General features: G+C 39.6%; 1 gene segment (V, D, J or C); it reads right to left on the reverse strand.

Moving 5' to 3' along the window:
- Window positions 1-6247: 6247 nt before the first annotated feature.
- Window positions 6248-6843, reverse strand: LOC129676426 (immunoglobulin kappa variable 4-1-like; the record flags this gene model as incomplete). The annotated part of the segment is given in 2 exon segments: window positions 6248-6575; window positions 6783-6843. Coding segments are annotated over 2 exon segments (377 nt in total), but the record flags the coding sequence as incomplete, so codon positions are not given.
- Between the last annotated feature and the right edge of the window lie 6527 nt (window positions 6844-13370).

The following is a 13370-nucleotide window of genomic DNA, read 5'->3' on the forward strand; positions in this document are numbered from 1 at the left end:
AGAGGTCAGCTTGGTCAACAAAGCAAGTCCAGGACAGCCAGGGGTCAATTAAACAGAGAAACCCTGTATGAAAAATCAAAAAAAAAGAAAGAGAGATGGAAAGAAAAAAAGAGGAAATTTAAGAAATTTTTTATATAAATGTCCTTATCATATGGTTAGGAAATAATTATGTAAGAAATCTACGCCCTGGTACACATTGTAAATTTCTTTCACACAAAGATGTGACCATGAAATGATAATAACACTTTTAAATTTCTCAACAGACACCTGGAGCAGCAATATGAGGACCTGGGTCTGTGACTCCATCTTGCTCCTCCTGCCTATGTTGCTCAGTTCACAGGAAAAAAGGCTGCTTTATAAATTCTGCACAGCTGGGTTGTGCTGGAGAAGCCCATGCAAAGCAGTCAGCAAATACAAAGCACATGTCTGGGCAGTGTGGGAGTGTCTGTGTGAAAGTGGGTGGAGACAACCAAGAGCTAAAGATATTATCACAGAGAGCATGAGCATCACAGAATGTGAGCAGTTAGCAGCGCTCAAGCAAAAATGTACTAGGTGCTCAAAAAGCAGTTTTAGGTTAAAGTCCAAGAGAGCAGTTGGCCTTTTCAGAAACTTTAGAGGATTTATCTCAGATTGACAGTCCTAGGGAAATAATGTGTTCAAGAAATCACAACAACAACAGAAGAAGCACAGAATAGGAAAACATGCAATAAAAGAAAGTAAGGACAGAGGTGGAGGAAAGAGGAAATGCAAAACAAAACAAAACAAAACAAAAATAAAACAGAAAATTGGGGCTACATTTGTTTATTGTCTTCCACCTGCAAGCCACTCATACTGAGGACAATGAACAGTGGCTCAGACAAGTAGGTGTCTGTTTGCAGGCTATACATGGGGCTCAGATAAAAAGAGAAGCCAAGTTGTGAAAATTCATTTCTTTTTTTATTTCTTCTCTGACAAGGAAGACCCTAGGGAAGATTCTCAATCCTCATTCAGAAAGAAAATGTGATCAACTTTAGAAGCAGGAGAAGACAGGGAACAGGACAGGAGCCTATTACAGAGGGCTTCAGAAACACTGTACCGATCAAGGCATTGATTCAGTGGCTGAGACTCATAGACAAACTTTGGGCAGAGGGTAGGGAATCTTATGAAAGAAGGGGGAGACAGAAAGACCCAGAGGGGACAGGAGCTTCACGTGGAGACTAATAGAGCCATAAAAACTGAGCCCTGGGGGCCCTAAAGAAAATGGTACCCCAACCAAGGACAATACATGCAGAGGAGCTAAAACCCTGGCTCAGATGTTGTTCATAGACTCAGTCTCCAAGTGTGGGCCCTAGTAATGGGAGCAGGGACTTTCTCTGCATGAACTCAGTGGCAGGCTCTCTGATTACCTCCCCCTGGGGCATGCAGCCTTGCCAGTCCACAGAGGAAGACAAACAACCAGTCCTGAGGGACTTGATAGGCTAGGGTCAGATAGAAAGGAAGGAGGACCACCCCTATCAGTAGATTAAGGGAGGGGTGTGTGGGAAAAAGGGAGGGAGGGTAGGACTGGGAGGGCAATAGTGAGGAGGCCACATCCAGGATACAAAGAGAATAAACTGTAATAAACGATAAGAATAAAGAAAAGAAAAGAACAAAAGAGAAGGGAAGAATTTGTTCTGTGCAAATTCCAAGAGACTTTAATTTAATCTTGTGAGCACAGAAGCTTTAATCTCACAGAAAAGGTAATCACAGCAGAAACTAACAAGTATTTCCCCCACAACTTTGTGGAATTGAAAGAGAGCTATAAACTGAGAGAATGGAAGGGGAATGAATCAAATCAGACTTCCTCATGAAATCATCCCTGTAGACCAAACCTGGCTAGCATGTTTAATTCCAGAAATTCATCTTCTAGGGTAATTTAGAAATTAGCAGTATTTAAACTGAGTTGTGATATTTTTACCTGCATAGTAAGTAGATTACAAACAAACAAACAAACAAACAAACAAACAAACCATCTATCCAGAAGGAGTACATAGCCGTTTTAAAAATCAAGCAATAATATTTTAATCTTGATAAAATTTTTATTGTTTTAATTAACAATTGATTTCATTACATATCCAGGTTGAATGACTCTCCCTAAACTCCCACCTTTCCTCCTTCTTCCCCTCCTCCCCTTCCCCTAGTCCACTGAAAGGGGGAGTTTTCTCTTATTGCCTTCTGCTCATAGCTTGTAAAGTCTCATCAGGACCACTTGGATCCTCTTCCTCCGTGGCCTGGCAAGGCTGCATCAACAGGAGCAATGATCAGAGAGCAGTCAACTGAGATCACAATAGAGGCAGCCTCTGCACCCCTCACTCAGAGGTCCACATGGACTTGTATGATAGAATCTTCAAGTATCTGAAGAAACAAATAGAAGAAGATATCAGAAAATGGAAAGATCTCCCATGCTCATGGCTCAGAAGGATTAACATAGTAAAAATGGTCATCTTAACAAAAGCAATCTACAGATTCATTGTAATTCTGTTCAATGTACTTCCCACCAAACTACCAACACAATTCTTCACAGACCTTGAAAGAAAAATTCTCAGCTTGGCCCTTAGTGGCACCATGGGTCCAAACATCACCATACCCTCAGGGGGCAGTGCAGGCCGCTCACATCCTCTCTACCACCATGTCTCCAATTCTTCATCACTCCACAGTGCAGGTGATGCTATCTTTCTCAACTTTCCATTACACATTTGTTCATCATACTGGTACCTGTGCCTGCACTGCCTAAAGAACATAATTTTGATAATCAGGACAGCAAGGCATGGGAAACAACAATGGGCACAGGGGCTGTTCCCAAAACTGTAGCCTCTCACCTGACACCCACAGCAGCAGATCCCACAGAAGGAAAGCAACTGACTCCATCTCTGAGAGCTGGACTGGAGGCTGCTTCTTGGGCATTGAAAAGCTGCCTGTAAAGATGCTTTGAACAATATACATTGTGGCTAATGTCTTGATTACATGCAAATCAGCTCAGAACAGCTTGACTTACTGCTCAAAGGACACCTATACTTATGTCACCCTATGGCAGTTAGGATTAGCAAAGAAATCCCTAGAGTATTTTAAATGTATCACAATGATTTCCTGGCTGACATTACGGAATCATCATGTTCGACTATTCTGAGCTATCATGTCACAGCACTGCTGTAAGTATATGGGATGCAGGAGCACTTTCATCCCTCAGAATTAAACTATGAAAAAATTCTTTGTGCCTGTGAGTTATCTCACACATCTTTTTGCCTGTAAATTTCATGTTTTCCTCGATTTTAACTGTTGTATTCCACTGTGTACATGTGTCACAATTTCTGTATCCATTCCCAAGTTGAGGGACATCTAGGTTGTTGCCAGATTCGGGCTACTACAAATAAACCTGCAATGAACATAGTTGAGCAAATGTCCTTGTTGAATGGTAGAGCATCTTTTGGGATTATGCTAAAGAGTGGTATAGCTGGATCTTGAAGTAGCACTATTCCCCATATTCAGAGAAAGCTCCAGGTTGATTTCCAAAGTGGCTGTACAACTTTGCATCCCACCAGCAATGGAGGAGGCTTCCCCTTTCTCCACAATCTATCCATCATGTGTTGTGACTTGAGTATTTGTTCTTAGCCATTGTGATGCGTGTGAGTTGTAATCTTTAGGTCATTTAGATTTGCATTTTCCTGATGACTGAGGATGTTTGAGAATTTCTTTGTTTTTCCAACATTCCATATTCCTCTGCTGAGAATTCTTTGTTTACCTCTGTACCTCACTAGTAACTGGATTATTTAGTAATTGGTGTCTAATTTCTTGAGTCCTTATATATTCTGGATATAATCCTTCAGTGTGATGTTGGGTTGGTGAAGAACATTTCCCTGTCTGTAGACTGTCATTTTGTTGTGTTGGCAGTGTCCACCCCCTGCTTAGTGTTGATATGGTTCTCAAATAAGAACTGGGGCTGCTTCTGTCATGAACTTGGTTGCATGTTCTTTGATGACTTTCCCCTGGAGATGTAGCCTTCTCAAGCCAGATGAGACTTGATATGCTTCAACCGACTATCTAAGTTAATCTCTGTCATTTTAAGTGATACCAAAACTATTTAAATTTTATTTTCTACTCAAATTTATCCTCCTTGTATCTCTGATGTTCTTGATGGCTAATTGTAGCTCTAACAGTAGCAAACACTCATCTCCTTGGCCAGTCCACTTCATATGTACAGTTTAACTTACTGACAGTTTTCACACTAAGATGTGAGTTTCTAAAGGTTATGAGACAAAGGCAAGTAAGTTATATATGTCAAGAAAAATGAAAGGATACAAGTTATGGAGGTCTAAGTCGTATAGTCAGAGGCAACGACAGTTCAGGAAAAATGAGTTAGGGTTTGATGATTGCAAACTTGAGAAAGTGATTTATACATCTGGGAGAGTAATTTAAAGTATAGAAAGAGTTGTTTCTCATTTCTTTTCTGCTCTCTATGCTACTGTTGGGGCTGCACACACCTTTCTCTCTCACCCATAGTCAGAATACACAACCAACCTCCAGGCCCCTCCAGCTTTCTCCCTTAAATTGTTCCTTTTAAGGTTTATTTCTCCTCATTTCCTAATGTGCTATTCTTTTCTAGGAAAACATGTCTTCTCCAGATTTGACATAAATTTTTCCTTTCTGTACTGATAACAGTTCCCAGGGTACTCTTGAGTCCCTCCTCTTCCTTCCTCAGACTCTAATTGTACACTGCCAGTCTCCCAGTCCCCAAACTCCCCTTATCCTTGCCCCACTTCTCTAGTCAATCCCACTGTAATGGATGTCACTCTTTTTCCCTCGCTGTGCATCATAAACCTCTCTCTATTATACTCACAGACCCTTCTGCCCATATCTCCAAACTCGATACTCCCTACCCTTAATCAGCCTTGTCTATGCCTCACATTCATCATTTCTTCCTCCTTACCCCACATGCTTCCATATTAACAGTCAAAAAACAAAACCAATAAACCCTAACAGAATCTTTTTTTTATTCTTTATTAATTACACTTTATTCATTTTGTATCCCCCCATGTGGTTCCCTCCCTCCACCAGTCCCAATCCCTCCCTTCCTCCATCCTCTGTATGCATACCCCTCCCCAAGTCCATTGATAGGGGAGGTCTTCTTTTCTTTCCTTCTGATCCTAGTCATAGGCCACAGAAGAAGACAATGCAGCCACTCCTAACAGGATCTTATACCTAGCACAAGATCTTTCTTCATTACTGCTGTCTCTTTACATCCTTTGGTTTTCCTCTATCATCCCTGAGCACACCACTCACTTTTCAGTCCTAAATCTTAAAGACACTGTCTTCTCAATACTCCTGCCAAGGCATTTTGTCTTCACATAGATGGATCCTGACACTCACCAATCCTACCACCGACCTTGCCTATCTTTCCCCGGGGATTCAGAGACATTCCCCATCCTTTTGGCCAAGCATTACTATGGACTTGGTCTGCCTTCTCTCTCATTCTTGATGCTTCTGTAGAGTTTTCAGATTGGTATATTGATGCTTCAGGTTTCATTTTCAGCCTTTTTTCCCCTCTAAAATCTATTCCTCTAGCACATTTCTCAATCTGAACTTTTTTTTATAAAACCTCTGAAATATGGAACTCAGTAAAGATATGTGGCTGGTACGGTTTGTGTCTTCTAGGGTTGTAGGGCAGGAGTTTGCATTTGCTGTATTTGAGTGCAAAACATCTGTCCTCAGTCTTTTGGTAGATGTTTCCTCTCTGCTCCTGGGGCTCTGCTTGAACAGCCTCATTCTTCTTCTGGGTCCTTTGTATCTCTCTCTCTCTCTCTCTCTCTCTCTCTCTCTCTCTCTCTGTTTCTTATTCTTTGTCAAGTCTTGCCCATTTACTTTCATCTGTTCTACCCAGAACTCTATAGACTAGTTATCCTGATCATCCTTGTCACACTTCTGGTGTTCCAACAGCAGTTTGATGTTTCGAAACATCTATATCAGCTTTCAGATTTCTTACAGTGATCTGATGGCCTCCTTTATGTCCCCCAATTTCTACAGAAGGAAATGAATGATAATCCTGTGTTCTTTTTGTATTTTTATACCAAAAGACAAAAGAGTCATTGAACCCATAATTTGTACTGGGCTCAGCAAACTATTCATCACTTTTTCAGTCACTCCTGCTATCAGGGAGAAGGGGAAGTGTGCAGGCCCAGGGCTGTGTGTGCTGCAGGCAGCTGGTGAGACTCTCAAGGAGGTTTGTGTTGGAGGCTGAAGCACTGTGTGAGGAGTACTAATATCTTGTAGACAGTAATAAGTTGCCAGGTCTTCATCCTGTACACTGCTGATACTAAGAGTGAAATCCGTCCCAGATCCACTGCCTGTGAAGCGATCAGGGACCCCAGTGTCCCGAGTGAATGCCCAGTAGATCAGAAGCTTAGGAGACTGTCCTGGTTTCTGCTGGTACCAGGCCAATAAGTTCTTTTTGCTGCTGCTGTGATAAAGGCTCTGACTGGACCTGCAGCTGATGGATGCCTTCTCTCCTGCTGACACAGCCAGGAAGGATGGAGACTGAGTCATCACGATGTCTGCACAGGCACCTGCAATCAGGAATACACAATGAACATGCATATGAACACAAACACAGACAGTAAAAACAGTTGAAATTTGTCACTTAATATATTTGTACTATCATGTTGTCAGAGCATTATTATCGAAATATGAAATACTGAGCCTGGCAGACTCTAAGTTTCTTTTCTACAAAAAAAAGTGACTGTGTAAAGATTATAATAATTTGAGTTTCTCACCAGACACCCAAAGCATCAGGGATATGAGAACCTGGGTCTGTGACTTCATGTTGCTCCCCCTGCTGTCTGATGCAGTTCAGTTCTCACTGCAAAGGCTGGTTTATATATTCTCAGCAGCTGGGCTGGGTTGTAGGGGCCCATGCAAAGCAGTCAGTAAATACTAGAGCAAATGCCTGTGCAGTGTCTGTGAGTGTAGCTGGTGTGAATCAACAGTCAAAAATACTATTACAGCGAGCATGAGCAATCATTGAAAAAGATTGCCCTACAGCTCTCAAACAGAAAAGCACTAAGTGTCTAACAGAAAACCTGGGTTAAAATCCAAGGTATATTTAAGTAAAATTGACTTCTGTAGAAACGTTAGTAGAGCTATCTCAGATTGGCAGTCCTAGGGAAATAATAGGATATGTTCAAACACATCACAACAACAACAAAAGAAACAGAGTAAGAAAGCATGCAGTAAAAGAAAGGGAAGATGGAAGAAAAGATGAAAGGAAAAAAGAGAATCGCGGCTAAATGTGTTCAATATTACTCATCTCCAAAGCCACTCTTAATGAAAACAGAGGGCAGGGCCTCAGATATTTGGGCTGTATTTTCTTACATAAACAAGGGACTAAGATACAAAGATCAAGTCAGAATTCACTCTGTGGATATCCGGGCAGACGTTAATTTAAGACTGATATCATAGGAACTTTAATCTCAAAGTAAAGGAAACCCAGCAAAAACTAACAAGTATCCTCCCCATAAATTCAGAAAATTGCAAGAGGAATCTAAATCTGAAGAAATAAAAGAAGAAACACCTGATTTTTCATGAAGTCATTGTTGCAGACCAAGACTGCCATGAGTTTTTATTCAAGGAATACAAATGCTAGTGTAATTTAGAAATTAGCAGTGTTGAAATTGGATTAAATGGGCTTCTGACACAGTAAAGAGGTAAATCTCTCCAGAAGGGACAGAACTATCCTAATCTATGTAATGATTTCATAGAGCCCAAGAGAATACTATTTCAGTGACTGTTCCTATCCAAACTTATGGCGATGAATAAAAAAATCAATAGCAATAAGTGAAACCACAGAGCCTGCCAGGACTTCATATTATTGAAATCTGAAAGTATAGATGAGAAGTAAATTATGTAGCCAGAATTACGCATAAAGTAAAAGACAAAAATAAATACGTGAACTATCATGGCAACGAGTGGAGATTCACATCTGTACTCCCAGAACTGGAGAGACAAAAGCAGGAGACTCACGAGTTTGAAGCCAGCCTGGGGCAGATACCAACTTCTACACAAATCTAATCTGTACATGAAGACAATCTCTCAAAATAGTATTATTAATTAACTGGTTATAAGGCAGCTCATGGCATTATCTGCCAACTCATATTATTTATTTGATGTCAATGTTTCAACATTGAGCCACAAATATTAGTGAAAAAATAAATATTCACTTATAATATTCACAATATGCATATGCCTCCATTTTGAATTAAATATATAATTTTATTCATCTACTTTTCAGGTATAAAACGTTAAATATTTTCTGATGAGCACATGCAGATCTCCTCTGTAAACTGCTAACACAACATCCTATGAGAGAGGTTGACCATATGTGGATTCAGGAAGCTCCTAATCTCAAGGTCTAGACTATGACAGACAAGGAGCTCTGCTCCTGTCAGTGTCTACCAAGTTGTCATATGCCTTTGATCCTCACAAAACTTTACACTTCTCCTTGTGACAGCAGCAGTGAGCTCAGATTGTTCCCTCATGACATTCACAGCTGCTCCTTCAGATGGGACAAATGGAGACAGGATCTTACAAATCCAAAGTTTCCATGGGCTTCTCACAGTATGCCAGGGGAGATTATGGTCTAAAGAGGTAAAAAGTTCAAGTTATATTATGCACAATATAGAAAGCCCAACAGTCCTTAGTTACTTACCAGGTTTAAACAGTATGTCCTGGTGAATTTAATTATGTTAGTTCTGATTAGGAATGGACTATAATCCTGCTGGCTGAACAAAATACTGAATAATATGCCTCCACCCTTGTAAACAAGAAGTCTGAAGCTGATGGCCTTTAGCTCCTGCGACACAGCACCCTATTCCATGGACACCACTGTGTTTTCAGGACCAGGGAATATCAGTCTGATATGCAAACTATCCTGGGACAGTACAAAGCTGAACTCAGCTTTTCTGTTCCAGCACATAGAATCTTTTATTCTCTGGATAAGTGACTATCCTTACCCAATACATGTGACAAGAAATACTCGACAGAGAAAGATTTTTGAAGGATAATTACCAAAAAATACTGCTTTACTAAAAGATTCAGATTAAGAATGATGGGTTTATTTAAGAGGGTTTCAATCTGTGGAACCCATCTGCTTTCTGTCAAAAGATGCTGCTACAGGGGTTGCCTAAGACCATGTGAATTATCAGATATTCACATTATGTTTCATAACAGCAGGGAAATTACAGTCATGAAGTATCAATGAAAATGTTTTGGTTGGAAGTCACCATAACCTGTGGAAATATACTTAAAAAGTTTCAGCATTAGGAAGGCTGAGGACCAATGGTTTATATGAAACTCTTACTTCATATTAGTTGTCAAAGATTTGCTTTATTTACTAGAAATAATATCCTATAGAATTTCAAAATAATGAATAAAGTATATAAAGTTAATAAACTCACATCTAACTAAAAGGTCAACTCTCCTACACTATAATGTTTTAAAACCTTTGTGTTAACTGACATGTGTTTGTCTGTACGGTTATTAGGGAGAATCCCTTAAATTTTTCAGTTAATTCTCTTTACCTTCACTCTGAGAACTGTTTTAACATTAAAGCTTTGATTTTAATGTTTTAAAAGTTTGCCTTATGTAACAACTTCAAGAGGCTTAGGGACAATATATCTTGTGATAATAAAGTGTGGATCCTCAGTTCTTATTTACAGACACTAGAAGAATGAAACAAGTACAAGTTAGAGGACTAAGAAACCCAGTGGAATGAGCCACTAATTGTGATGGGGGCAGGTGGGTCCAGCATTAACTTTGAGACCATCACTTTGGATGATGTGCATAATCCACAATGAACCAAGTTCTTTCACTAGTTTAATACACAGCCTTGATGACTATTCCATGTTGATGCTTCTCAGACTTTTCTGCTCTGGATGATATTTATAAATTGTTGAAATAGACATCATAATGAAGACAGGAACAGGATGGTCGATGGGGAAATGAAAGGAAGGTGGTGTTGAGGGAGTGAATTGAAGAAAGGACAGCTAGAATTGGGGTATTTGAAGAATGATATGGTAGGGAAAACCAGATCAATGGAAATTATAATATATGATGACAATCTGGCACAGACATATATTCTTTTGAAGTGGCATAAGTCATGACACCAGCGCAGCTGCTTGACACAGTCCCAGCAAAGCTGAGCAAATTGGTACAATCACTGTCTTTCTATCGCTAATTTGGGGTTTCGTTTCTGCATGTTGTATTCTTAGGGGCTTTCAGCATTGTGGTATATTTTATGTCTTTTCCTGAGGGAAAAAAAAATGATGCCTGAGTCTTTTTAGGAAAATCCTAAAATTAACCTTATGTGACCATTATTTGGAAGTCTTCCTAATGTCTTGGAGACCCTTAAGCACAGATAAGCATATAGCTTTGTGAGGCCATTGTTCCAGGAATCTTCTTAGGATATCAGCTCCTGAGCAAACTAAAACAGTATATTTGGCATTAGGCAAAAAGACAATTTACAAACCCTCACAGGTCAGGAAAATAGCTTAGAGATTCAAGACCTCTTTTTAATATAGGCTTAGAGGTTTCAAAAAATGAGGTTTAATGACAGAGATCCACAGGATACACATCTGAAGAAATGAAACTCAGTAATAAGACAGCTTGACTAAAATAAGCTTTTTGTATAGACTATGATACATATAGTAAAAAGGATTATTGTCTATTCATAAAAGACCAGTTCAGCTTTTTTCTGTTTTCTGCAGTGCTCTTGGACTAGAAACATTTCCGGCCTAAAATCAGGCTGTCACATATTAAACATGTTCGCTCTGAAGGAGACATTCTTTAGATTCTTTAAACTAGAGTTACAGGGGAAATAAAACAATAAAAGCTGTTTTGTTTGTATTTTCTTCTTGTAACTGAAGTTTTAACCCTAGACATGTAATGAAAAATCAAACACATAATCTGTACCACTTGGGTAATCATTAGTCTGTCTTTTTTTCTGTGAAACTTATATAAATAAAAAAGCACCTGGTTGCTAGAAGTCAGATCCACCTAAGTGGCATGACTGTTAGTCAATCAGCTGCAAGATTCCCCTGACCATCATCCTGGATGACTCCCTCCCCTCACTGACTCCTCATCTCCTTTGTGGACTGCCCTGTCAGCAACAACAAAGACCCTCCACATCTTCTCTCTGCCCTGGACAAAGCCCATAGAGAATGTTAGCAGTGTTACCAAATAACAAGAGTGATAAAACTCAAAATAAAGAGAATGATAACATACAAAATAATAAGAATGATTAAACACAAAATCTTGTCACCAAGCGAAGATTTCAGTGTCATGAATGGATTACATACATTTGACTTTGTGGCTTAAACAGTCCTGAAGAAATAACCAAACCATCCAGGCTAGTGTAGTGCTCTCTGCAAACTGAAAACAAGACCCCATTGCTGAGGACAACACCCAGCAATGGGGTGAACATTGAGAAGCTAATCTAGTGCCTTTACTCTGGTTCTCAGACTTCCCACAGAACAAGTCACTTATGGATTCCATCTCATGGAGTGGGTCTTAATAAAATCTAGACAATTGATTTTTAGTCCTATAGGGTTGGTGCCATATTAGCATATTTTTCAGGGAGCACAGTTTGTAAATCAAAGGCTTGGTGGTTGGGTTGGTGGATTATTTCCTCTATTGGCAGCCTGCAAAGTACATTTCAATGTCATAAACTTTATAACATGGGGGTGAGGGCTCCAGGTGGGCACCAGCTCAAATTCTCCATGATCAATAATGTGTGTGTTTTCCTCTACAATAAGACACCAACATTAGTTTGCAGAAAGAAAGCTTATTTCTTAGCAACAGCCTATGTTAGGTGGTATTGGGGATTGCCCTGGGACCCCATTGGCCAAAGCTGAACTGAATGCAATCTAGTCTTGCTACTGGAGGTCTCACCTGGCTACAGTGATGGACAATTGAAACTCCATATCCCCCATCACTAGGAGTCCTCATTAGTGTCACCTTCATAGATTCCAGGAAGTTTCCACTACACTGTGTTTCTATCCCACCACAACATAACCCAATGCCATCTGTGCCTTTCCACACTCCGCCTTCACCCATTCCCCTCACACCTTATGCCACTGCTTCCATCCTGACCTGTCCCAGCTCTACCCATAAAAATCTGCTCTGTTTCCCTCTCCCAGGGAAATCCATGCATCCACCCTAGACCCATCATCTTTACTTACATTCTTTGGGTGTAAACACTTCAGCTTGCTTATCACTTGCTTAGAGGCCCATAACTACTTATACACAAATACATACCATATTGAAATTTCTGGATCTGGTTTTACTTCATTCAGGATGATTATTTTTCCAGTCCCCCACCTTTGCGTGCACATTTCATGATGTCATTTTTTCTTAAATAGCTAAGTACTATTTCATTTTGTAAATGCACATTTTTTTTAAATCCAAACTTCAGTAGTTTCCATTTCCTGCCTATGATGAATAAAGGCAAAATGAACAAGGAGAGTAAGTTACCTTATGCTAGGATGGAGTGTCCTTTGAGTACATGCCCAAGAATTGTATAGTTTGGTATTGAGTTAGATAGAATATGAGTTTACTGAGGAACTGTTCTATTGATTTCCAAGTGGTTTTACAGTTTGCTGTCCCATCATCAATGGAGGATTATTCCGCTGGCTCCACATTTTTGTTAGCCTGATGTAATTTGTGGTATTTATCATAGCCATTCTGATAGGGGTAAGATGGAATCACAAAGTAGTGTTGGTTTGCATTTTTCTGATAACTAAGGTTGTGGAACATTTCTTTGTTTCTTAGCCATTTCAGGTTCTTCTATTGAGAAACTCTGTATAGATTTCTACCCCAATTATTTTTTTAATTTTTTTAGATTTATTTATCTATTAATTATACAGCATTCTGCCTGCATATGTGTCTGTGCACCAGATCTCATTATAAATGGTTGTGAGCCACCATGTGGTTGCTGGGAATTGAACTCAGGACCTTTGGAAGAACAGCCAGTGCTCTTAACCTCTGAGTCATCTCTCCAGCCCCCCTACCCTAACTTTTTTTTTTAATTTGGATCACTTGGTTTTGATATCTAGCTTCTTGAGTTCTTTATATATCTTATATATTAGCCCTCTATTGAATACGGAGTTGGTGAAAATCCTTTCCCATTCTGTAAGTTGCAACTTTGTTCAATTGATGGTGTTCTTTGTCTTAGAGAAGTTTAAATGGATGTTGGCTACAGGCTTTCGGGAAAGTGCCTTTACTATGTTTAGGGTATGTTCCTTGTATACGTAATCATTTGAGAATTTTTATTTTGAAGGGATTTTTTGTTTTTGTCAAATGATTTTTCA

Source organism: Psammomys obesus, unplaced genomic scaffold (genome assembly GCF_907164565.1).
Source record: "Psammomys obesus unplaced genomic scaffold, mPsaObe1.curated_primary_1811, whole genome shotgun sequence".
In the NCBI taxonomy this organism is placed as follows: Eukaryota; Metazoa; Chordata; class Mammalia; order Rodentia; family Muridae; genus Psammomys; species Psammomys obesus.